This window comes from Euprymna scolopes, chromosome 27 (genome assembly GCF_053919585.1).
Source record: "Euprymna scolopes isolate OS-2025 chromosome 27, ASM5391958v1, whole genome shotgun sequence".
In the NCBI taxonomy this organism is placed as follows: domain Eukaryota; kingdom Metazoa; phylum Mollusca; class Cephalopoda; order Sepiida; family Sepiolidae; genus Euprymna; species Euprymna scolopes.
Window position 1 is genome coordinate 109,949,900 of NC_136508.1, and position 19,275 is coordinate 109,969,174.

General features: G+C 35.7%; 1 protein-coding gene across 1 annotated transcript; it reads left to right on the forward strand.

The window, feature by feature from the left end:
- The first annotated feature begins 938 nt into the window (after window positions 1-938).
- Window positions 939-18,410, forward strand: LOC145249060 (uncharacterized). The gene is made up of 2 exons (XM_080110907.1): window positions 939-1,179; window positions 16,178-18,410. The coding sequence occupies exon 2, from the start codon at window positions 16,845-16,847 to the stop codon at window positions 17,976-17,978; it is 1,134 nt and encodes a 377-aa protein (XP_079967033.1). The 5' UTR covers window positions 939-1,179; window positions 16,178-16,844; the 3' UTR covers window positions 17,979-18,410.
- The last annotated feature ends 865 nt before the right edge of the window (window positions 18,411-19,275 follow it).

A 19,275-nucleotide genomic window follows, 5' to 3' on the forward strand; every position in this document is an offset into this window, starting at 1 on the left:
TAAAAAAATTTAAATTAATACAAGACATAATTGAAAAAAAATTAAATTAATACAAGACAATTAAAAAAAATAATATAAGACATAATTGAAAAAAAAATTAATTAATACAAGACATAATTGAACAAGAAATTAATATGAGACATAATTGAAAAATAATTAAATTAATACAAGACATAAAACATTAAATTAATACAAGACATAATTGAAAAATATTAATACAAGACATAAAATAATTAAATTAATACAAGACATAATTGAAAAAAAAAAATTAATACAAGACATAAAAATGTTTTAAAAATCACATAAAACTCCATTGGCATTATCGATTAGCAGCGCCTCATTTATTCCCTATTAGCTACCTCATTCTGAAAGGAGGAGTTAATGCCTGGGATTATGAAACGCATAAGATTTAACTGAAGTTATCTCATTCCAACAAAACTTGCCTCTAAACTTGCCAGAATGATGAAAGCGTTAAGCAAAGCATAGTTGGTATCAGAGAAACAAAAACAGCTACTACACTTTAATCGTTTAGTTTATTTCTTAGTCCAAATTAAATTTTGTAATTTAACTGAATTTGTCGTTTGTGCAATTCATTTCTTTTATTTGAGCTTTTTTTTTTATGTGAAATATTCCGTTTTGAAATTCTTTTATGTGACGATTATTTGAATTATTCGGACTTTGGATGTTAATATTAGTTCGACTAATTAAAATAATAATGAAATGTTCAGTTTTAAAAAATAAACCTGATTTTTATATCTTCAAATATTTTTTTTGTTTTGAATGATAATACACACAAAAAACAAATCCACACAAACCTTAAACTTTAACAAAAATAATCTCAACTTGATAAGAAAACAATTCGTTATAAGTGACTTAACTAATGATCGGATATTTTTTACTTGAGGAACGAAATAATGATTACACCGTTTTATGATGACCTTAAGTTCTTTGTTCTTTAGCAGTTGATTTTCTATTTAAATAATTTCACGTTTAAATCGTGTTTTTCATCTTTTAATTTTGATTCTTTTATATTTTCATATATTTTATTTCTTAATGAATTGAACACACAAAACAAAAGTTGCATTGATTTACAAACAAAGCAAAAATTTCTCTTTTGAACACAAAAGAAAACAGAACAAATTTATCTCGACCCCCCCCCTTGTATTCCTGGAATGAAAGGTAAGTTTTTTCTTTTACTTTTTAACAATTTAAAAATTGAATAACTTTTAAAATAATTTTAAACATTAAAAACGATATTTTTTATTGCAATCGAATAAAAATTCATCGAGTTGAACACCTGTTATTGTATTTTTAGTAAAAAAAAAAAAAAATAAATAAAATAATAGAGTCTATCGCTATTGACTGTTGGTATAATCTAAAGTGTGTGTTCCGAGAGTGTTAAATCTTCATTGTCTACTCTATGACATCTAAGAAAAATGCAATTTTACCCAATTTTCCGAAAAAGTTACTTTTACCTATAAATAACTTACTACTCGATGTATTTTCGTAAGTTTTTTTTTTTAAATAATATTACTATTTTCGAGATTACAGTTAAGCTCGTAATGTTTTTGCTTTAAACGATATATTTTAAAAAAAACCCATCTATCGACTCTATCTTAAACAAGCACCAAAATCTCCTAAAAATATATATTTTTTACTCTGACATTTAAAAAAAAAAAAAAAATTAATATCAAGTTTTGTTTTCTTCTTTTTTTTTGATAAGTATTATATCCTATGTGTTGTTAACTATTCTGTACTTCCACTTAACAATTTTATAAAGTAAAGATACCGTAAAAAACAACTGCAAAAAGTGTCATCGTTACATATATTTGTTTTCTACCATTTTTTTTTTGTTTAATTATTGGGTACTTGTACAGGTTAATCACGACATTAAAAAATTAAAATATCGAAATAATGTTATATTGCACGTATCCGTTATGGAACGAAGTTCTGTGAAAAAAAATTCACGTAATTTCATCAACGAGTTTTTTTTTTAATTTTCTTACGGCGAAAAAACAATTTGCTATGATACCGAGCAAAAGGTTTTGATTTTTAGGAAGAAAAGCTAGAATTTAGAGATAGGGAATAGTGTGTCGGCGCTTTTCATGGAGATATCTCCCCATGACGTGTGCGGTAAATTCCAAGATGTTTGCCTTCAATGCGCTCTCATAAGAATGTGTTTTTCCGCTGTAAAAAAAAAAAAACTAGTTGATCAAATTAAATGCAATTTTTGTTCGGAGATCTTCAGTCCAAAACAGATACGTACAATGTAGTGAAGTAGAAAAAAAAAAGAAATAGAAAAATATATAAGCCACAGCTGTTCCTGCCAAAAGGTGGAGCTCTTCAACGTCCAAAAATAATTCACCGTCACAAAAAGAATTCACCGTCACTTCTTCCAACCGTCGTTTCACTCTCTGCGCTCTTCACCCCTGCTTTAAAAAAAGTACCGTTTATATGCTGCCCATTTCTCCACTTATGCAAATTGACTATCAACCAGAGCCATCTAGTTTTCCATTTCTCCAAACAGCCAATTTGCAAAGGGGGACAACTACAACCATACAGTGCCATCTAGTTTTCCATTTCTCCAAACAGCCAATTTGCAAAGGGGGACAACTCAAACCACACGCCCCCTTGATCTACACGATCATCACATGTCAACCCATCTCGTAGTCGCTCGACCAACATGGCGGCAGTCTCTGCCGCTGCGATCTCCGTGGAGCCTCTTCGTGAACGTCGCTACTTGGCTTGACGTCGCTGTCTTCCTCTGATGACCCCACTACCGGCTGCACATCAAGGATGTGTCGAGGGATGCCGTCGATAGATACATTGTTCGGGGACTGGACACTTGTCACAATGCCCCTCCCCCAGCGTGTGGTACAGCGAGCATCAGGTGGTTTGATCCACACTTCCTCTCCCACTCGCACAGTTGCTCACTTCTCGCCTTCCTCCACGGGTACTTGTGCAGTTCGGGGATGCCGCCACTCATACTTGAAGACTGCCCTCTGCGGCACTGACTCCACTTGTTGCCCTGACTTTGGAGCCATATTATACCAGAAGACAGCTTCTGGCGGCGAAATCTGGCCCCTTTCAGCTATAGCCTTAATGGTCCTGTGATGCCGCTCCACAATTCCGTTTCCGCCTGGTCTATATGCAGCCCTGAAATAGCGCCACACTCCCCACTTATCCAACATATTCTCCATGGCAGCTGAGCGAAAGGCAGTTCCATTGTCCATTAGTACTTCCATCACTGGACCCCTCTCCAAAAACACCTCTTCCAAGACCGTTGCAATTTCACCTGCATTTTCCGCCTTGATTTCCCTCCAAATGGCTACTCTTCCTGATCCACAGTCGACCATTGACAGATACGGCCTCTGTCGATAAAGCGTTACATCTATCGCCAACCTGCTCCAGTGCTCTGCCACTGAACCTCAGCAGCTTCGTGTCTACTCGGCGCAGGGTCGATTGATTGACACCGGCTGCATCTCTCAACCACTGTCCTAACGGCCTCCTTTGTGATTCTAGGGTCCACCTTCCTGGCCAAGAACAAGGTGCTATCCACTGCAAAATGGTGCATGTTTGCAAATCCTTCAGAGTGTCTTCATTCAAACAACATATTGCAACAACCGCCTCATTCGGCGCCTTTAGCCAGGACTTCCGCACCCTCGTCATCACATCTGCTCTGTTCTTCGCTGAAGGAACGATAGTGACCCTAAGTTGAAGATCAAATTCCCTAATCAGCCCCCTTAACATCATCAATCGACGCTTTACTAGCATCTCGGCAGCACCTTTCATCTTCACCCTCCTTTCTCCTGTAACTTCGGACTGGATCCAAGAGAACACAGTGGCTGAGTCGGTCCTCACCTCAACATTCTGTAGCCCCCATTTCAAGGCTAAGTTGATGCCGTTCATAACCGCATTCAGTTCTGCCACATTTATGTGAGCCACGTCATCCTTCTTCCACAACCAAGCAGCATCTTCTGCAGTAACACCACCTATCTCCAAGGTGACCCCACTGCTATACAGCTTGCATCACACCACACAACACCTTCTGCACTGTTGGGTACATGCCAAACACCTCTTACTGGATCCTCCCTCTTCACCTCTTCAATAATCTCTCTCATAATGTCCACAGTCTCTTTATCAACTCCATCCTCCCACTTCGCTCCACTAGCTAGCCTTTTGATATAACTACATGCAGTCCATAGCCATCCTGCAATAGGGTAATGGCCCACCAGTCTTCCGCATATTGAGAAGAGTCTTCGCCTGCTCAATTTTTCCGACACCTCCGGGATCTCATTTCTCCTCCGGAACATTAACCGTCCTATCTGGTCCTTTCTTAGTTGGAGCCCTAACACAGCTCCTCCCTCCAACGATTCTGGGCGTTTTGCAATTAGCCCAAAGCTGTTGAGGTGTTTTAGTATGTCCTCCACAGTTGTTATTGTCTCATCCACCAAAATATCATCAATGTAGGAACTGGTGGCTCTTCTGACTGCGTCCTCCTTGCTTAGCACCATTTTGAGGATCGCTGCCATGATTTTTGGTGCAGAATTCAGGCCAAAACCCAACGTAGTCAGGCAGTACATTCAGCCCTTGTATCTGACTAGCTGGTATTTCCAGAATTCCTGTGAAATGTGGATCTGTAGGTATGCAGATTTTAAATCCACAATCGTTGCAGCCTTCTGAATCTGCCTCCACTCTCGCATGGTTTCTTTGCACACATCCATCGCATCGCCTCCCGTGTGACATGGAACGTGTACGTTCAGCTCCCTGAAGTCCAGTACTGGCCGAACTTTTTGTTTTGTGGGCTGAACAACCGCCATTAACGGCAGTACACCTTCCACCTTCTCCGTCCATGGTCTTAATATCCCCTCTGAGATCCATCGGTCCACCTCCTTCTCAAATTCAACTCTTGTGCCTCCTCGCAATGTATGCTCGTAGCATTCCACTCTGTTGTTCAGTATGGGAGGTTCTCCCTTCCATGCCCACTTGACGTCCATTTCTCACCATCAAAGTGTGCAGAGAAATCTTGGTCCTCTATCGTGCAACTTTTGTCTAACCCGTCCGTTCCTGTGACACCTTTTTCGAATTGCACACCTGCAGCCCCTTGATGTCCTTCAAATCTCACGGAGTTCCTATGTACTGTAACGCCCCCTAGTCGAGCAATTGCGTCCATCCCTAGCACCACATCGACACCCGTGACAATTTTGTTAATAACAATCGCCTGGATTGTTAGTGACATCCCACGTACCATCAACCGAATAATACTTGTGCCATTGCACTTCACCTCTCTGCCGTCAACTGCCGTAATGCTGCTGGTTCCCTTGCATGTGTCAACCATGTCTTTGGTGACAATTGTTGAAGTACAGCCCGTGTCGACAAGGGTTTTTGCACTTCGTCCATTTAGGGTCACCTCTACTTGTGGTGACATACCCTGAAGCGCCTTCATCGAATAAGTGGGGTAGCCACCGGCGCAGTGGTTTCCCTGGGGACAGAATCTGCTGATGTGGCCGACTTCCTCACAGCGGTAACACATGACTTCTGGCTTTGGCTCCCTGCACTCCCTCGCCATATGGGGGCCTTGGCATCGGTAGCATCTGCCAGAGAACCTGGGTCTCTGCTACAGTCCTCTCTTCTTTTCGTCCTTCACAATTTCCTGCTGCAGTTTGCTTCGTTGAGCAACAGCTACGATTCCCTGCTCACTCTCTTTTTTCCAGGCCAGCACCCTAGCCTGTGTAATCAACTCTGCCACCTCCATAGTATTTACACCGGGCAGTTGCTGCAGAGCTATAGAAATATGGTCCGGGAAGCCATTGATAAAGGCTATCTTAACCATCTGTCGACGGCCTCCTCCATTGAATCCTGCTAGTCCCGTCAACCTCCTGATATTGTTGGCGTAAACATCGACAGGCTCTCCGGTCCACACCATACGGCTTAGTTTGCCATATGCCACAAACGGTCCTTTGGTAAATGCTTCCTTCAACTTTTCCTCAATGGCATCAACAGACATTCGATCCTTCTCCTGCATCTCCAGATATAGGGCCAGAGCATCACCATCAAGATACAGCGGTATCAAGCTGGCTACATCCGCGATGTCCCGCAACTTAGCGACAAGTTTAACCTTGGTCAGCCAGGTTATAACATCTCTCTCTTCAGAGAACGTCTTAAGCATTTCACTGCTGATCCTCTTTGCTTCCATAGTTCCCACCGAAATAGCTTGTAGTGAAGTAGAAAAAAAGAAATAAAAAAATATATAAGCCGCAGCTGTTCCTTCCAAAAGATCGAGCTCTTCAACGTCCAAAAATAATTCACCGTCACAAAAAGAATTCACCGTTACTTCTTCCAACCATCGTTTCACTCTCTGCGCTCTTCACCCCTACTTTAAAAAAGTACCGTTTATATGCTGCCCATTTCTCCACTTATGCAAATTGACTATCAACCAGAGCCATCTAGTTTTCCATTTCTCCAAACAGCCAATTTGCAAAGGGGGACAACTCAAACCACATACAATAAACCCTTTTTCCAGTATTTTCATTTTTTAATGTCTTGACTAAACTGTATAAGTACCAATTATTGATTTTTGAATGATTATCGGGACTTCCTATATGGCTGTTTTGTATCAGCTAATTTTTTCTAATTCTAACATAAGGCTTTAACAACAAAAACGCTTTAAAATAAGTTAAAACACAAAACAAGCTTATTCAAGTAGGTAGAAGAGTTACTTATGTTAACTTCAATCATTGGTTATAGACTTGATTTTTTTTACCACTTTTTCGTTCTTTCTTTTCTAAAATTTGATTTATTAAATTGTTAACTGAAAGTACAAATTAGTTATGAAGGAACCCCTTTCTAATGTTTAGGATAGCTTTCTTAATAATATCATTATTAAGTGGAGGTGTCCTCCTTAATAAATAAAAAAATAGAATGTGCAAGTAAAAAAAATGCCCCCTCTCTGAATTGAAAATGAAATTTAAGCCCCTTCATTTTCATTTTCATGTAAAAAAGATGAATGAATAGGATGGCACGTTTTAAAAAAATCAAATATCAAATTTGAATTTTAACATTTAAAAAAGCCATCAATACTATTTTTTACGGTATCTTTTGTTTATTAAATTAGTTGCTGGAAATGCAAATAGTTAACAGCACTTGGGCTTTTATGAATCCTTAGGAAACGTAAGAAAGCAAAAGCATATTTTAGCTTCCTTCCCCCCCCCCTCCCACTAGTTGTTGCAAAACTTGAAAATTGCAACCAATCACATGCCAGGTTGACCACTAACTGGTTATGAAGTAGTTGCTTATTTATGTTTAATTTACATTGGAAATTCATCTTCTACTCTAAAATCTAACATATTCATATATTTAAAAAAATTCTTTTATTATGTAGATTTTAAGTACATTTGTATTTGTGACGTATTTTCGTTATTGAATGGCACCAAATTAATATATGTTGTGTTGTTATTATCTATGCCATGCTTATATTTTCTTGTTACTTAATAGGTATATAAATGTAGCTTGTACATTGTTTTATATAACGGACTGTTGCCCTCATATCCTTAATGCCTATCTTATGATCCATGATTCGTCTATTTGTTGGTGCATGCATGTCAGAACATAATACATGTAACATATACATGACGACATACCTGTTTTTTTGCTGTTTGTTTCTGGGAGCTTCTTCAACCATCCGTGGAGAAGCTGGAATCAGTTTAAAGGAACACTCAAGACAGGAATAGTTAACAACACATGTGCTTTTATTCGTCCTAAAGAAATGTAAGAAAGTAAAAACATATAAGCCCTCTCCTCATTAATTGCTACAAAAATTAGAAACTGTGACTCATTTTATGTCAGGTTCACCGCTAAGTGATCTCCTACTCTAAAATCTAAAATATTTATTATTTTTTAATTAATTCATTATGTATGTTTAAGGCTGTTAAAATATAAAAGCTTGAAAAAATTACATTTTAAACTATGCTGGATTAGATAATAAAATTGTATGATGATAGAGAATTGAAGCTTCAAACTAAAAATGTTTTTTATAAATTAGAAAAAAACCTGTTTGTAAGTTTTAAAACAGTTTAAAATTGATACACGTTTTTAATTCATAGTTGAACAATCAAAAGCACCTTTAGTATGACGTCATAATATTATCAGTGGAATATGTATTGTTCAGAGAAAAACTCAGTTTCATGATAACTTAATGTGTAAAATGTGTGTAACTGCAAAATCGAGTGGCTTTAAAATATGGTGGGTTGGAATGATGCAAAAATACGAGATGATTGGTATTGTCTGACTAATCAATCCTAATCTGACAGGAACAGTTTCGACAATTTGGTCCTTTTGAGCTCCATTATCTCTTCTGTGTCTAGGAACGAAGGTATAAAATCATTTTAGTAGGTAAAATTGTTAGCAGCATTAGGTGTCTTAAAATGTAATCCACTCTTTTTAGCTGCTGTCTTTTACCTCTTCGTAATCATATAAAAGTATTGGATACATTACATTATATATATATGTGTGTGTATATATATATATATATATATATATATATATATATATATATATATATATATATATATACATACAGTGCCACGCAAAAGTATTGGATACATTGCATTTTTCTTCATAACTTCAATAAGGGTTCAAGATTTTACATAAAATTTGGTCAGTATATTCCTATTACTATTCTAAATTATATTTGGTGTAGTAATAACAAAATCAAAGTTTAGAAAGTTTATATTTTAGGAAAAATATTAATTAACAAACGCAAAAGTATTTGATACACTTTTAAAAAATTATTTTTCTGGAATAAATTTAAATGACTTTTGCTTAGCGTGTTGAAATAATGCAAAGAAGTTATCACTGACCAATCAGAGAGCTTTATATTAAAATAATTGTATAAAATTCTTCCAGTTTGGGCTCACTCCTTCAAAGTCAACCAGTTCAATTATAAAAATGCCTAAAACTAAAGGGTTGCCAAAAGACATTCGTCAAAGAATAAAAAAAATTATCAGTTGTTTATTCAAAAAATATTTATTCATAAAGCTTCCCTTACAATGAATGTTTTTTTTTCTGGATTTAAATATTAATGTTTTTAAAGTTTAGTAAAAATTGTATAATTATTATTCATTGTATTTTCTTTGTAACAACAAAAAGAATCGTTTTTATTTTATTTAATTAATTTTTTATTGACTTGTCTTCACATTAGGTTGGTCTAAAAACAACATTGTTTTCTCACATGTTACTTTTATTATTGATAAAAGAAGGAAAATGGTATCAAATAAGATCAAACAGTTGGAAACATTATTAGAAAGTTTCAAAACTCCGGAGAAGCTGTTGCAAATCTTCCAAGATGTGGTCGGCCAAAGAAATTTAATGAAAAAAAAATCAAGACGGGTAAGCAGAAAGGTATAAAAAAAACTTTTCTTACTAGTGATGAAATTCAAACCGACCTCAGAAAAGCTGGGATTAATGCGAGCAAGGATACAATCAGTAGAGTTCTAAATCGTGCAGGTTTTGTATCAAGATCCCCAAGCAAAGTTCCATTATTGAAGCTTAAACATGTCAAATCACGTTTGAATTATGTTAAAACATATGGGGAACAACCCAAAGAATTTTGGAACAAAGTAATCTGGTCAGACGAAACGAAAATCGAAATCTTTGGAAGAAACACAGCAGCACATGTATGACGTAAAAAAAGTGTTTTTCCTCCAAAGGTACTGATGCACTAGAAATCATCAATGGTAGAATGAATGGACGTATGTACAGGGAGATTTTAGAGAAAAACCTCCAGAAATCTGCTGATTTGTTGAGACATAATAGCAATTTCATGTTTCAGCAGGACAATGATCCCAAGCATACTGCCAAACTAACCAAAGAATGGCTTAGAAATAACGGAATTGACGTTTTTATTTGACCAGTCAGTCTCCAGTGTTAATGTAGACATTGGTTACCTCCCTTGCTTCAGTTCATTCGTACAGTTTAGACAGACTACAAGTGTCTTAACAAATGGTAGCAGAGATATCCCTCTGTGTGCGACAAAACGAAAAAAAAAAAAAAAAAAAAAATTTTTTTTTTTGTACAGCTTGTCTGTAGCACTAGACAGATCGGATATCGGATATGGCAACTTCGAACAAACAACCTCCATTGTTGGAGGGGGAGGATGTTTACGAGAACTGGAAACAAGACGTTGAAATGTGGTCGTTGTTCACGGATCTTTCTGAGGAAAAAAAAGGGCCAGCAGTGTTTTTGACGCTACCACCGAATATTAGAGAATGTGTCCGTGAATTGCCAACAAGTGACATCGGCGGACGAGATGGCTTGAAGATCTTAATAAAGAAACTGGATGACATATATTTAAAGGATGAACACACGCGCGCTTACATGACTTTTAAGGAATTTTACACTTATAAAAGATCGTCAGGTACCAGTATAAATGACTTTCTTGTTCGTTATGAGTTTTTGTACCAAAGATTAAAAAAATTCCACATTATTCTACCGGAAGGAGTGCAAGCTTTTCTTGTTTTGAACGCGGTTAACATATCGGAAGAGAACAAAAAATTAGCGCGGACAACGTGTTCTGTTTTGACGTATCAAAACATGAAGGAATCGATAAAGAAAGTATTTGGTGACATTTATCGTGATGAAAATGTACCGGCAGTGAAATCAGAGCCCGAAATCGTCAACTATAATTATTCTAAACCGGGTAACAACAAAAGGCGTTTTCGTCGAGGACAATCTAATCCATGTGACCAAAGTGGAAACGTGTTGTTGTGTTACAAATGTCAGTCTCCGAACCATCTAATTAGAGAGTGTCCTAGAAATACGCCCAGGTTTACGGAAGCGACAGAACAAATACACATTACGTTGTTCATTCAAGAAAATATTTATTTGAACAGTACAAATGAAAAAATCTCAAATCTTGTAAAGGAAACATTTGGAATGGCAGTCTTGGATTCTGCTTGTACTCGCACACTGGCTGGCGAAGTGTGGCTTGATGTTTATTTGGATACTTTAAATGAAAGTGACCTGCAACTAGTGAAGTATACGAACTCAGACCGGAGTTTTTGTTTTGGTGATGAAGTGGCTGTCACAGCAATTAAAGTTGCTAAATTTCCGGTTACACTCGGAGGTATAAGAGTTTATATCGAAGCAGATATTGTGAAAAACGACTTGCCTCTTCTATTAAGTCACAAATCAATGAAGACAGCAGGAATAGTGCTAGATTTCCGGAAAGATATGTGCTGGATTTTTGATAAATGTATTGAACTAAAGACCACAACTTCAGGGCACTATTGTCTCCCCTTAACAAATAAGTTGTTGGATCATAGTGGTACTAAGAACATTGTATTACATGTTCAGAATTTTGGTCAGTGTTCTTTCACAGAAAAAAAAAAAGCAGAAAAACTTCATCGACAGTTTGCTCATGCCTCGAAGGAAAAACTTGTTTCCTTGGTTAAAAAAAGTGGCAAATTCAATGACAAGGAATTTGTAAAGGCGATTGAGGAGGTTTGTGAAAACTGTCAAATTTGCCTTAGATTTAAAAAAGCTCCACTGCGACCGGTTGTGGGATTGCCTCTTGGCAATAGATTTAATCACACAGTTTGCATGGATTTGAAAGAGTTCATCCACAATGAGGTGTGGATACTACATCTCATTGATGCCGCTACCAGGTATTCAGCGGCAACATTGATCAAAACAAAGAAGAAGGAGGAGATCATCAAAAACATCTTTATGATGTGGATTACCTATTTCGGATCTCCTGTTCGTTTTCTGAGTGATAATGGGGGTGAATTCAACAACGAACACTATAGACAGATGAATGAAAAACTCAACATAGAGACCTGTACTACTGCCGCAGAAAGTCCATTCAGCAACGGTACTGTAGAACGTCATAATTTGATAGTTGCTGAGGCAATGAAAAAAACAATTGACGATGAGAAGTGTGAACCTGAAATTGCCTTGGCATGGGCTATTTGTGCAAAAAATGCCCTCCTCAATTACTCTGGACACAGTCCAAATGAACTTGTATTCGGTTTCAATGTAAATACACCCTCAATTCTGACAGACCAGTTACCTGCTATGGAGTCCTCTACTACAAGTGACATGGTGAGAAAAAATTTAAATGCTCTCCATAGTGCAAGGAGAAACTTTTTGGAAGCTGAGTCCAGTGAGAGAATTAGGAGAGCTCTCAGGTCTAATGTCAGAACTTATGCTGATGAAGATTATGCTACCGGAGACCAAATCTATTATCGGAGGCAGGGTTTTAAAGGATGGCGTGGTCCAGCAAAAGTGTTAGGCAGAGAAGGCCAGTTTGTCTTAATCAGACATGGCGGAGCATTTTATAGGATGCATCCGTGCCAATTGATGAAAGTGAATAAAAACAACGAAAAAAGAACAAAAAAAACTGAAATGCTGGGAAACACTACAGAAGGGAAGAATGAATACCTTACAGTTGAGGAGGAGGAGTTGCAGAATCAAGTGGTAGAAAGTGAAGATATAGACAGAGAAGAAGTTGTTGATAGTTCTACCAGTTTAAGAGATAAGACTGAAAAACCTGGCCGAAATAAGACCATAACTTATAAAATAAATGGAAGTGGGGAGTGGAAGAAAGGAAAGGTTATGTCAGTACAGCCTAAATCAACTGGCAAATATAGTCATTGGATCAATATAGAACCTGAGGATGAAAACGAGGATCAAGTTTGTATCAACTGGAATCATATTGATCATTGGAGAGAAGTGCCCCAATATACTGAACAGGAAAATGTAGTCCTGCTCACCGCTGAACAAGAGCAGTCGAAAGCTGTAATGGATGCCAAGCATAAAGAAATAAAAAACATGAACACCTATGAAGTATTTGAATGTGTGCCATACACAGGTCAAAAAACAATATCCACAAGATGGGTGATTACTGAAAAATTCAAGGATAATCAGAAAACAATGAAAGCTCGCCTTGTAGCACGAGGCTATGAAGAAAATAGTAATCTGAAAACGGACTCCCCAACATGTAGCCGTGAAGCTATGCGAATGGTCATGCTAACCGCATCAATAAAGAATTGGATGCTGCAGACCATAGATTTTACCTCAGCCTTTTTGCAAGGTGGTATTTTAGAGAGAGATGTGTACCTGAGGCCACCATCTGATGTTTGTCCTAAATCTCAAGTGTGGAAATTAAAAAGATGCATCTATGGATTGAATGATGCTCCACGGGCATGGTACAAGAGAGTTACTCAGGCTTTGATTGAATTAAAAGGAGTAGCAAGTGCTTATGATAATGCATTGTTTTTGTGGCATGATATTAAAGGAAATTTGACTGGAATTCTTGCTATGCACGTGGATGATTTTGTTTTCTGTGGAAACACAGAGTTTGAAAGGGATGTGATTGCAACATTGAAAGAAAAATTTAAGGTGGGATCTCATGAAAGTGGAACATTCAAATATGTTGGACTGAATGTTAATCAACAGGAAAATGGGATCACTGTAGAACAAGATCTATATGTATCTTCCATATCTCCAATAGAAATAAGCAAAGGGAGGATACTGAGGAAAAATGATGAACTGAATGAAGAAGAAAAGCATGAGTTGAAGAGACTTGCAGGTCAGATGATGTGGGTTTCAACTCAAACACGCCCTGATATAGCTTTTGATGTGTGTAAAATGAGCAACACTGGAAAGCATCCCAAAGTAAAAGCCTTATTTGAGGCGAATAAAGCCTTATCAAAATTGAAATCCAAGAAGGGTTCTATAACATTTCCAAAATTGGGAAAGCCCTCAGATTTACACATTTTGTGTTATACTGATGCCTCTTATGCCAGTCTGGAAGATGGATCTTCACAGGGTGGTTTTGTTGTCTTTATTGGAGGAAGTACTGACAAAATGGCCCCCATGTGTTGGGCGTCAAAGAAATTGGACAGAGTGACAAAAAGCCCATTGGCCTCAGAGACTCTTGCTCTGAATGAGGGAGCTGATGCTGGTGTTTTGACTGCGGTTATGATACAAGAGGTATTTCAGTTATCTAAATTGCCAGACGTTCTCTGCAAGACAGATAATGCATCACTTGTGGAGACATTGAATTCCAACAATCTGGTAAGTAATCGACGATTGAGAATAGATGTAGCAAGGCTGAAGGAAATGAAGAGTAGAGGAGAGATACAGATAGAATGGATCAAGGGTTGTGATCAGGTCTCTGATTGTTTGACCAAGGCAGGAGCTTCGTCTGAGCTTCTAAGGGACTTGTTAAATCAGAAATAAATTATTCACTTGAGGACAGCAGCAATGTTAATGTAGACATTGGTTACCTCCCTTGCTTCAGTTCGTTCGTACAGTTTAGACAGACTACAAGTGTCTTAACATCCAGACCTCAATCCAATTGAAAATTTGTTGAAAATATTGAAAATCAATGTTCACAAGAGGAATCCACCAAATATTCAACAACTAGAAAAGTTCTGCAAAGAAGAATGGCGCGAAAATCCTGCATATCTTTGCAAAAAAACGTGTGTGCAACTATAGAAAGCGATTGGAAGCTGTTGAACGCAATAAAGGCTATGCAACCAAATATGAAATTAATGTATCCAATACCTTTGCGTTGATTTATATTTTTCCTTTAATATAAACTTTCTAAACTTTAATTTTTGTAATTACTACCCAAAATATTAATTAGAATAGTAATAGGAATATAGTGACCAAATTTATGTGGAACTGTATTTGCTAATGTATTTGACAATTAATAAACTAAAAATTTGTTCATACTAATATTTAAAGACAGATGAAACATTAACACACTTATAAGTTAAACACTTGTAGTTACAAATAATGTTTATATTCAGATGAATTAGAGGTGAGTGATTATATTCCCTCAAACAAATGTAGATGGAATAATAGGATTGACAAATATGAGAAACACATATGAAAGAATAAAAATAGAAATATATAGAATATCATTGTAGCTTTTTCAACAGTATTATATATATATATATATATATATATATATATATATATATCATTGTAGCTTTTTAACAGTATTATATATATATATATATATATATATATATATATATATATATATATCATTGTAGCTTTTTCAACAGTAGTTTTTTTTAACCAAATTATTGTCTTTTTGGGTAAAAAACAACCAAATATTAAGAAAATATTTCATTATTTTTGATAATTTTTCATATTTATATATCAGTTATACGTACGTGCTTGAAGAAATCAAAAACGTGTATGCAATAAATACTTTTTGCTAATTTACTTTCATTGTTACATTAAGATACATGTATATATCTTGTAGGTATATATAAATATAAATATATCTCTTCTCACTATGATGAAAATCATAACAAAGCACTAAATATTATTTCAACTAGATAATAACTTGAGCAACACTTGCATCGACTTACTCTGTTTCAAGTTTGTAAATATTCGGTCACTTTTGTGATGTGTTTCATATGAAGTTTTTTAGATGAAAAAAATATGTGTCAAGTTTAAAAATGTCCGGTCATTTTTGTGATGTGTCTTTTATGAATGTAATGTATCCAATACTTTTGTGTGGAACTGTATTTGCTAATGTATTTGACACTTACTAAACTAAAATATTGTTCAAACCAATATTTAAAGACAGATAAATCATTAACACACTTATAAGTTAAACGATTGTAGTTACAGATGGAATAATAGGATTGACAAATATAAAAAAACATGAATAATAAATATAGAAATATATAGAATATCACTGTAGCTTTTTCAAGTAAACTAGTTGGGTACAAAAAAAAACAAACATTACGAAAATGTTTCAATATATTTTTGATAATTTTGCGTATTTATATATCGTACGTGCTTGAATAAAGTAAAAACGTATGCAATAAATACATTTTGGATGGACATATGGTAATTTACTATCATTGTTACATTAAGATACATGTATATATATATTGTAGTATTGTATATATAAATACAAATATATCTCTTCTCACTAAGATGAAAATAATAACTTAAGCAATAGTTGTATCGACTTATTCTGTGTCAAATTAGAAAATATGCGGTCATTTTTGTGATGTCTCCTATGAATTTTTTTAGATTAATAAATGTAGATGTAAATAATAAATGATTTTAAGTTTGAATAATAAACAAACGGAATATAAATATGCAAATGCAAAGACTAAAAACATTGAACTTCATTTTTTTACAGATGTTCCTGATTGAACCCTATTTCAATTTCAATGGAGGATCGCGATCTTTAAACATAAGCTCTAAACAGTTATTACTTTATTTGGAACACTACTGCAACATCTGTGACAAAATGTATTATACTGGACATTACTATATACTGAATTTTGCTAAACATTGGTGAAAACATAACAGTACATGAAGGTAATATAAATGCTCATAAAAATGTGTGTAATGTTCAAATATAAGGAATCAGAAAAAAATTTCTTTAATATCGGAAAAGTAACACCTTATAAACGCTTAATTCTTTAAAATAACATTTTAAAAATATATCTTGGTAAAAATATATGAAGTAGTAGGTAGATGTTTTTCATTTGTATAGTGTCGCATCCTCATCGTGAAGAAATTTATTATAAGATAATTGAAATAACAAAATTTGTGTGTGTGGATATAATCGTTTTGCCAGATATGATTAAGTAAAACATGTAGAAAAAAAGACACTGGAAAAAAATCTATAAAGTGTGTTGAAAATAAACTTTAGTGAAAAACATGAAAACTCATTCTTCTTGGCTGGATATTCTTGTTCGAAAAATCACACTAAGTGAATCATAAAATGACACTGGAGAACTTCAATCACTCCTGTCAAGTGTGTGGATATTCTTTTCCTCAAAAATCAACGTTTGTGAAACATGAGAAGACATACTGGGGAAAAGCCACATTCTTGTAAAGTGTGTGAATATTCTTGCTGTCAAAAATCGGATTTAGTGAGCCATATGAAATATCATTCGGGGGAAAAGCCACATTCTTGTGATGAGTGTGGATATTCTTGTTCTGCAAAATCAACGTTAGTGATGCATATGAGAACTCACACTGGGGAAAAGCCACATTCTTGTAAAGCGTGTGGATATTCCTGTGCTAGAAAATCAATGTTAGTGAAACATGTGAGAACTCACACTGGAGAAAAGCCATATTCTTGTCAAGTTTGTGAATATTCTTGCTCTCAAAAATCGAATTTAGTGAGCCATATAAAAACTCATTCTGGAGAAATGCCACATTCTTGTGACGTGTGTGGATATTCTTGTTCTGCAAAATCAGCGTTAGTAAAACATGTAAGAACGCACACTGGAGAAAAGCCATATTCTTGTCAAGTGTGTGGATATTCTTGCTCTCAAAAATCAAATTTAGTGAGCCATATGAAAAATCATTCTGGAGAAAAGCCATATTGTTGTGATTTGTGTGGATATTCTTGTTCTGCAAAATCAACGTTTGTGATCCAGATGAGAACTCACACCGGAGAAAAGCCACATTCTTGTAAAGCATGTGGATATTCTTGTGCTAGAAAATCAGACTTAGTGATCCATATGAGAACTCATACTAAGGAAAAGCCATATTCTTGTCAAGTGTGTGAATATTCTTGCTCTCAAAAATCAAATTTAGTGAGCCATATGAGAATTCACTCTAGGCAAAAACCACATTCTTGTGATGTGTGTGGATATTCTTGTTCTGCAAAATCAGCGTTATTGAAACATAGGAGAACTCACACTGGGGAAAAGCCACATTCTTGTGATGTGTGTGGATATTCTTTTTCTCAAAAATCAACGTTAGTGAAACATGTAAGAAATCACAGTGAAGAAAAGCCACATTCTTGTGACGTGTGTGAATATTCTTGTTCTGCAAAATCAGCGTTAGTGAAACATATGAGAACTCACACTGGAGAAAAGCCATTTTCTTGTCAAGTGTGTGAATATTCCTGCTCTCAAAAATCGAATTTAGTGAGCCATATAAAAACTCATACTAGGCCTCTCTGTACAGGAGTTTGGTAGAACAACCTGGCATGAGGATACTTTTTCCATAGAAGTAATATTCAAAAGCACATAGTAATCGCTGCCCAAATAAGATCTCCTTGCTATGGAAAACTCACATTAGTTTTTACGTGTAATGGTGCACCTTCTCCAAGTGATACTACCTCAAGTAAATGCACGAAGCTGGATACTCCACCAGACTAGATAAATTCTTGTCCTGCAATCTAGTAAGACCAAGAGACCAAAATGCAAGATATACTACACCGTATAAAAATGGTTAATTGGGGAGATAGCAAATTATGTTTTCAACTTCTTTACTAACTCAGTATTTCAGAGATAAAGAACTTAAATGGAACATTCGAATATTTGTGTATGTCAGCTTTAAGCCCCATGTTGTGGGCCCCTTGATTTGTGAGAAATTTGACTGAAGTAAACTAAAATAAAAAAGAAAAAGCCAGATTCTTGTTAAGTGTGTGAATATCTTTCCACTGCAAAATCAGACTTAGTGAGACATATGAGAACTCACACTTGGCCAAGAAAATTAAAAATCAGGAGAACAAGATCAACTCCCAGACCCAAAACAGGCAGATTTAAACCAACCGGAGGACTTTTTACAGGCAGCTTATAAAGGGGCAATATTACTGTTGATAGTCCACCTGCAGGGGAAGACCTGAAAAACTACTGGAGGCCTCTATTTTAAACTGAAGGAAAATGCAATCAAGAGGCCCAGTGAATTGAAGATATTATTAGGCTTAACGAAACCAAGTCTCAGATGCCAGAAGCAGTTATTAATCCTGGGAAAGTAACAAGAACACTGGCACAATTATCAAACTACAAAGCATCTGATATCGACAATGTCCAAAACTTTTGGCTGAAATAATTGACTTCATCGCCATTACAGTGATTGCTTCAGCAGGATGCTAAGAGGTGAAGAAGCAACACCACCCTGACTAAGGAGACACAACGCCCAAATAAATACATACCGATATGCTGTCTAACAATTACACACAAGCTGGTCTAGATCTCTTCAAAATTGACCTTTTTCTTCAAACATATGGAAACTGATATTATTCCCATTCTCCAAGGTCTAAATTAGCTAAATATACCAGTTATTGTGATCTTGGACCTTGGCTATGCCTGCCTCAAGAGCTATGTAATTTTATTGTTGACGTTTTTCAAAAACGCTGCAAAATATTGGATATTATGTCCTTATTTTCATTGTAGCTTTCCAGAGGTTGATGCTATAGCATTGAAAGTGGTACCAAATGAAAGCTAATAAAACTTTCTTGCATATGGTAGTAAGCACAATAAAACACAT